This window comes from Nematolebias whitei, chromosome 18, assembly GCF_014905685.2.
Source record: "Nematolebias whitei isolate Nwh7 chromosome 18, NemWhi1, whole genome shotgun sequence".
Classification (NCBI taxonomy): Eukaryota; Metazoa; Chordata; class Actinopteri; order Cyprinodontiformes; family Rivulidae; genus Nematolebias; species Nematolebias whitei.
In genome coordinates this window covers 40,567,150-40,575,116 of record NC_056515.1, presented here as the reverse complement: position 1 = coordinate 40,575,116, position 7,967 = coordinate 40,567,150, and the positions used below count along the sequence as shown (strand labels likewise).

The 7,967-nt window shown below is 47.7% G+C and overlaps 1 protein-coding gene across 1 annotated transcript in view; it reads left to right on the top strand.

Annotated features, from left to right (window-relative positions):
* Positions 1 to 7,688, top strand: part of LOC119424364 (M-phase phosphoprotein 9) — a 35,780-nt gene extending 28,092 nt beyond the window's left edge. The window contains exons 20-24 of the mRNA XM_037691827.1: positions 1,101 to 1,221; positions 1,300 to 1,382; positions 1,900 to 2,099; positions 4,542 to 4,610; positions 7,063 to 7,688. Of these exons, the coding sequence (XP_037547755.1) occupies positions 1,101 to 1,221; positions 1,300 to 1,382; positions 1,900 to 2,099; positions 4,542 to 4,610; positions 7,063 to 7,164 (575 nt within the window). The 3' untranslated portion in view covers positions 7,165 to 7,688. The remainder of the gene's footprint in view (positions 1 to 1,100; positions 1,222 to 1,299; positions 1,383 to 1,899; positions 2,100 to 4,541; positions 4,611 to 7,062) is intronic.
* The last annotated feature ends 279 nt before the right edge of the window (positions 7,689 to 7,967 follow it).

The window sequence follows — 7,967 nt, the reverse complement described above, 5'->3', positions numbered from 1 at the left end:
TCTAGAGACACATGGACAGGTCTCCAGTTCATCTAGAGACACCTGGACAGGTCTTCAGTCCATCCAGGGACACATGGAGACAATTTAGAGTTACCATTCAGTCTAACGTGCATGTTTTTGGTCTGTGGGAGAAAACCCACGTGGCACGGAGAGAACATGCAAACTGCACCCAGGAAGAGCCCCGGCTGGGATTTGATCTGGCGACCTTCTCAGTGAGAGGCGGCAGCTCTGCCACCTGAGCCACCATGCTGCTGAATATTTGTTTCACATCTATAAAAGCTTCAGTGGTAAACATGAGGAGCATCACTCTGAGGACTGTGTCAAAGTAAAGAGACATCAAAGACCAATCTGGTAATTTGGTGACACTTTAATCCAGGACACTGTGGATGCCTCAGTTTGGTTTCTGAACAGATCAAGTTGACACGGAGGTCCGAAGCCAACCCACTGCCGATGTGCCTCTGTGCCTCTGTGTGAGGTAGTAACAGAGACGTAACATTCAAAGTTAGAAAAAGTTATTTGGCTGCGCAGCTCCGTTTGTGACGTAGTGACGTGAAACTGCAGAATTTAAAGTCCTGATCTACAGTGAACAGATGGTTCACAGAGAAGATGATTAATGACGAGGCACAGCAACTTCATGCTCAGATTTTTTTAACTGGCCACCTCCCTGCTCCTCCATTGCTCCTGGTGGTGGATACAAATTCTCCCCCACTGGACCCAGTACCCTGCACTGCCTTGTACAAACAATATAAAATACAAACTACCTACCAGTGTAGCTTCTACTTGAACGTCTCGCACCACAAACATTTAGGTTTACTTCATTCCCTGTTCAGTTCTCATCTCAACTACAAACATTCACGTTTTGAAACGCTCGGCGACATCCGACTGGTTTTACTGGTCCTGTTTCCAGCTGCTTCAACAGCTCACAGACTGTATCGATGCTGTAACTGTGTTTTAGAAACGTTTCACCCAAACGGCTGCAGGTATTTTAGCAGGATATCTCTCGGCTCTGCCCTGATTTCATCTCACTGCTTGAATGCCTCATTAAGACCTGAGGAGTGTGAACATTTACTTTTGATTCAGGATGGTCTTCTTTCATTTAGCAAAAAGAGAAATATTACTCAAGCCTCTGTCCGCCAAGTCCAGCCCTAAACGCTGCCCTACTGAGAATTACTCCACTGCGTTTGGTCACCTGATGCCACGAGAACAATACCTGCTCCACAGGTGAGACAGTAACATGAAAACAATCAATGAAACTTGGATCGCAGACGTTACAGAAGTCTCGTTGTGTGCTGCGTTCAGGGTTGAAGCTGATCGGAGACCTCACTCGTTTCACAGCAGCAGTCCCAGGAGGAGACTCCCGTTCACTTCAACACACAGAGATGGTAACGGCTTTCTTTTATTCACCTGCCAGTTTACTGAACAGTGTCGAACTGTGTCACGACTTCTGAGTTTTATGCTTTCAGCTGCTGGATGAATGAGTGGATAACCCTAAGAGAATGTTGTTGGACAGCAGCAGGCTGTAACATAACGTAACGAGCATGTTAGAAATATAGGAATCAGACATTTAAAAATGTAGGAATCAGAATCATCATCAAAAATCAGCACCTAAAGAAAAAGATCCGAGTGTTTTAGTGTTTCTTAGCCTGAAAAATGTCCCACCTGTTTGCATGGAGGGGAGGGAGCCAGCCACCAGGGGGCGCTGGTCTTCTGCGACTTCAACTTCCAGCTTCTGATCCTACTTCTAATATATATATATATATATATATATATATATATATATATATATATACTATTATTTGATGCATTCTTCCTCTAAATGTTTTCTGTTGTTTCAGAATGACTTTTCTTTGTGAGTGAAACTAAAGAAAATAAAAAACTACTTGTGTTTGTTGTTTTCAGGCCTTCAGGAACCAGAGTCCTCGGGCTGTGTTGAGTCCCCGGACGGTACCCCCCAGCTGGGCTGGGCGGAGCAGAGAGACTGTGGTGTACCAGACCTGCAGGACTCCTCAGAGGGCCCGGTTCTGCTGAGCTTGGACAGACCTCAGTCCCTGTCTGAGGCAGAAAGGCTGTTTGATGAGCTGACACAGGAAAAACTGCAGGTGAGTTTTGGAGCTGCCAACATTTTACTGATTATAAAAGCATGTGAGCAGAGTTCATGTTGCGTCAGCAGAGCTTTAATCCTCCTGCAGCTGTTTACATAAGAGGTTCGTTAAGGATGCTCAGATCGGGCTTCCCCCGCTGCCACTTCTCTGGTTTAATGAATTCAGTCCCTTTTTATTGTGCCTCTGCCCGTTCACAAGTCATGGAGCCACGTCCAGCACAGACAGGAGCGTCCAGGAGTGAAGCTTCTCAGAACCATTAGAGGCGTGGAGCAGAACTCAGCTGTGTTGACGTAGAGCACAATAAATATACGACAGAAGTCTCCCTTGTTTTGGTTTCCAGACATGATGAATTGACTCACTCGATTGTTTTTCTTTGTGGTGAACTATTCTAAAGCTGCTGTGCGTCATTAATGTTCCCTCAGTGGTAAAACTGTTTGTTGTTCTTTAATCTCTGTGCCCTTCATCTCTGGACAGCTATGTACTAAACAGCTGTTACTGCTGCAAAGACACGTCATGGGTGGGTGTGCCTTGACCTCTCCCCCCACCAACTCCTCCCAGTCACAAATCATCAAGGTGGCCAGAAGGCTTCGAGGTGGTCCATCATGCCCTCAGTTGTGAACAAATCACTGAGATACTTGAAGTCCTCCACCTGAGGCTCCTCACTCCCAACCTTGAGAGGGAAATCCACTCTTTTCTGTCTGAGGACCATGGCCTCAGATTTGGAGGTGCTGATTCTCATCCCAGCTGTGAACCGCTCCAGTGAGAGCTGAAGATCACGGTACGATGACGCCAACAGGACCACATCATCTGCAAAGAGCAGAGATGGAATCCTGAGACCACCAAACTGGACTCCCTCCACCCCCCGGCTGCACCGAGAAGTTCTGTCCATGAAAGTTATGAACAGAATCTGTGACAACAAGCAGCCCTGGAGGAGTCCAACTCCCACCCTGAAGGGTCCGACTTACTGCCAGCAATGAGAACCAAACTCTCACATCGCTTGTTTAGGGACTGAACAGCCGTAGCAACGGGCCCCCAATCCCATACTCATGGAGCCCCCCCTTCAGTGTACCTCTAGGAGCACGGTCGAAAGTCTTCTCCAGCTCCACAACACACATGTAGACAGGTCCTGCCACTGCAGAGTTTCTTATCTACCTCTGCAGCTTCAGTTCTGGACAGACCCCCTCCACCAACAGAATCCCACCCCCTCTATACACTGTTGGTCAAGAATTGCTTTCCCCACCTCAGTCGCCTGATGTTTGCCAGAATCTTCTCAGGGAATCTCTGTTCAAGGTCTCACCCAACTCCTCCCAAATCTGTTTTAGCCTCAGCAACAACAGCCAGCTGGGCCCCTGATCCTCCTCAGCTGCCTCTGGTGTCCCACCAGCCAACAAGATCTGATGGGACTCCTCCTTCTGCTTGACAGTCTCCCTCACCGCTGCTGTCCACGGCAGGGTTCAAGGGCGGCCTCCGCAAGAGGCGTTGGCAACCTTATGGTCACAGCTGAAGGCAGCTGCCTTGACAAGGGAGGCGCAGAACATTGGCCCACTCATACAACCCCCCCCAGCTGGGATGTGGTTAGGCTTTCTTAGAGGTGTTAGTTGAAGATCTTTCTGATTGGTTCTTCTGCCAAGCGTTCCCAGCAGACCCTCATCAATCTGTAACTGGGCGTTCTGGTTGAACACGGTTCATGATGGACACATTGTGACGAGCACAGAAGTCTAACAACAAAACACCTCACAGGTTTGGAACATAGAGACTGTTCGTCCCAATCATGCCCCCCCAGGTCACACAGCCGCTGCTCACATGGGCGTTGAAGCAGAATAGAGTCCCCAGCTGGAGCACCTTCCAGCACCCCCACCCCCACCCCACCTGAAGGCGTGGGGAAGTCACCTGGGGAAAAGTCCAATCCACAGGCACCAAGGCTGAGCCCAAACGAGTAGCATGGGTTTGTTGAGCATCAAGATCTGAGAAAACACACATCTGTTCTTAAAACCTTGTTTCTAACCTTTGGAATCAAGTCTGCATGTCTGTTAGCAAAATATTCCATGAACCAATGGCCAAATTTTATTGAAATACTCAGAAAGACGTCATCAACATATGGAGCCAAACCAATTCAAGCTAACCACTACAACTAAAGGACACTAAACATCCCGCTGTGAATTTCTGCAGGTACGGAGCTACGCTTTGTGTGGTAGTAGCTGAGGCTCTTTCACGTCTTGGAGCTGGAGTGTGAGCTCATCGTCACAGGTTCTGACCAAAACAGATAAAGTCTGTCGTCATAAGGAGTCCTTAGGATGAAAGTCTGGCGTTGAAGGCAGCGGATGGTGCACATTTCTTCAAGGAATGACAGGCCTTTAACCGTTTTTAAATTACTGAGTTGTATCTGTGTGTGCATGTGTGTGCGTGTGTGTGTGTGCACGCGTACGTGCATGGTCGCAGATTGAGGCAGCTTTGAGCCGAATGCCCGGAGCAGGTGGCAGAGTGAGTCTACAGACCCGTTTAGATGAGGTAAGACACACAACATCAATTATCTCTGTGGAAAAGGATCATTTTTGTTGCCAGTTTGAAGATCAACAATAAAATCACTTCAGTCTGACCAACAGCAGGGAAACGGAAAAGACCCCAGCTTTGTGTTTTTTTGAAAATGTAATATTAATGTCAAACAAAGCTCTGAAAAGAATGAAGAAGATGACGGCAGTAGGACCTGATGACCAGTGGAGGTTTGGAAATGTCTTGGAGAGATGGCAGTGAGGTTTTTCACTCAAACATTCAGTGACATATCTGAGGGTGAGAAAATCTCTGAGGAATGGAGAAGAAGTGCTGGTGGACATTTTTAAGAACAATGATGTACAGAGTTGTAGCAACTAAAGGGGAATTAAGTTGATGAGCCACATGATGAAGATCTGGGAGAGTGTTGTGGAAGCAAGACTTAGAGGAGAGGTGACTGTGAGCAGCAGGATGGTTTCATGCTGAGAAAGAGCACCACAGATCCATCTTTGATTTGAGGATGATGATGGAGAAGAACAGAGAGGGTCAGAAAGAACTCCATTGTGTCTTTGTGGATTTAGAAAAAACATCTGACAGGGTGCTGAGGGAGGAGGTGTGGTGTTACATGAGGAGATCTGGAGTGGCAGAGAAGTATGTTAGACTGGTACAGGACATGTATGAGGACAGCAGGACATGTATGAGGACAGCAGGACATGCATGAGGACAGCAGGACAGTGGTGAAAATGCTGTAGGAGTGACAGATAGCTTCAAGGTGGAGGTGGGAGTGCATCAAGGATCAGCTCTAAGCCCCTTCTTGTTTGCTCTGGTGATGGACCGACTAACAGATGAGATCAGGCAGGAATCCCCGTGGACGATGATGTTTACAGATGACATTGTGATCTGTGGTGAGAACAGGGAACAGGTGGAAGAGAGCTTGGAGAGGTGGAGGTATGCACTTGAAAGAAGAGGAATGAAAGTCAGCCGTAGTAAGACAGAGTCCATGTGTGAATGAGAGGGAGGAGGTGGAACAGTGAGGCTACAAGGAGCAGAGGTCACAAAGGAGCAGGACTTCAAGGACTTGGGGTCCACTGTCCAGGAACATGGGGAGTGTGGTGAAGAGGTGAAGAAGAGAGTCCAGGCAGGATGGAGTGATGGAGAAAAGTTTCAGGAGTGATTTGTGACAAAAAGGGTGTCAGCAAAGGTGAAAGGAAAAGTTTACAAGACAGTGGTGAGACCTGCTATGTTGTATGGTCTGGAGACAGAGACATGGACAAAAAGACAGGAGACAGAACAGGAAGTGTCAGAAATGAAGATGTTGAGGTTCTCCTTAGGAGAGACAAGGATGGAGAAGATCAGGAATGAGATCATCAGAGGTACAGCACAGGTTGAACACCTGGGAGATAAAGTTAGAGAGGACACACTGAGATGGTTTGGACATGTCCAGAGGAGGGACATTGGTTTTGACATGTCCAGAGGAGGGACAGTGGTTTGGACATGTCCAGAGGAGGGACAGTGGGTATATTGGTAGAAGGATGTTAGAAATGCAGCTGCAGGAGCAAGACAAAAAGGAGACAAATGGATGCAGTTAGAGAGGACATGGAGGTAGATGGAGTGAGGACAGAGTGAGGTGGAGGACTCACTGTGGAGACCCCTGAAGAGGGAAAAGCAGAAATAAGTGTGACTCTTTGTGTGCCTGTCTGTTAGCACATCTCCTGTCTGTTAGCATAATATCTCCTGTCTGTTAGCATAATATCTCCTGTCTGTTAGCATAATATCTCCTGTCTGTTAGCACAATATCTCCTGTCTGTTAGCACAATATCTCCTGTCTGTTAGCATAATATCTCCTGTCTGTTAGCACAATATCTCCTGTCTGTTAGCATAATATCTCCTGTCTGTTAGCACAATATCTCTTGTCTGTTAGCACAATATCTCCTGTCTGTTAGCATAATATGTCATGAACCACTGGATGGATTTGAACGATTCGTGGTGTGCACAACTAGCGGTGTCTTTCCGCCTCGTGCACTCGTAGAAACACGGACACTTTGGACCGGTACCATTTTTATTCTTGGTACTAAAAATGAAAATCTTTCTGACCGTTTGCTGCGTTCCTGATCAAAGTGTTTCTAAAGTCATTGTGAAATGTTTAAGTACAAACTCTTTAACTACTCACTATGGGCGAGACTTTCCCATACTATACAAGTTAGGGATAGGGTACAAGTACACAAACAGATGTACTTGTACTCGGTCTGAGAAAAACTATCAGGCCACGCCCATCTATGACATGAACTTCTGGAATCAACCAGTTCCGTTTGTCCGCTCCACTAATCTTTGGAAACACAAAGGTAGCTACAGTACAAACACTGAGCGACGATCTGATGTGGTAGTAGCTGAGAGTCTTCCACAAGGCATGCTCTGAGCACGGTGTGTCGTAACGTGGCCTCAGATTACAGCTGCAGCTCTGATTCTTCCTCAGGTGGCCTTAGAGGAACGTCTGGAGAGACTGAACCGTGAGCTGGGATCACTCCGCATGACCCTCAAGAGATTTCACGTGCTCCGTTCTTCTGCCAACACATAACTCTGTCTGTCTGCCTGTCTGTCTGCCTGTCTGTCTGCCTGTCTGTCCACCCGTCTGATTGATTGTTGGATCAATCAGGGGATGTTCTTATTTGTTTTGTTGAAAATCTTCTGAAACTGTGATTTGACTGCACGTCACCCAGACGGCCGCCGGCGAGCAACAAACCGGACGTCTGCAGGTGTTTTTGTTCTGATGACCTCACCGATCACCTGAACGTCCTCGTTAACCTCACATGAGCACGCAGCATTTATGTAGATGTTGAGGAGCTGAAATAAGAGACGCACGTTCAGAGAAGTGAACGTTTAACGGATACTTCGTAGATTTGCCCCATCAGCTCAGGTGACTCTTAACGAGGCAGAACTGTGACGACGTTAGAGCGGAGACGTTGCCTCAGGTGGAGGAGTTCAATGTCTGGGCTTCTTGTTCCTGAGTGACGGAGCGGGAGATGGATCGGCAGATCGGGGCCTTTCCGTCAGTAATGAGGGCGTTGCTTCGGTCGGTCGTGGTGAAGAGAGACTTGAGTTAAAAAGCAAAGCTCTGGATTTACTGGTCTGTCCACGTTCCAACCCTCACATGAGGTTTGGATCAGGACCCAAAGAACGAGAGCTTCCTTCATAGGGTGGGGGGTGCTCAGCCTTAGAGATCGTGTGAGGAGCTCCGTCATCTTGGGGGTGGGGTGGGGGTACCTGAGAAAAGCTGCAGCTCCTTGAAAGGAGTCAGTTGAGCTGGTTCATCTGGTTTGGTAGGAGCCAGAGCTCTCTGAGGACCACCTCCTCCCCTTGGAGGAGTTGGAGAGTGTCTCT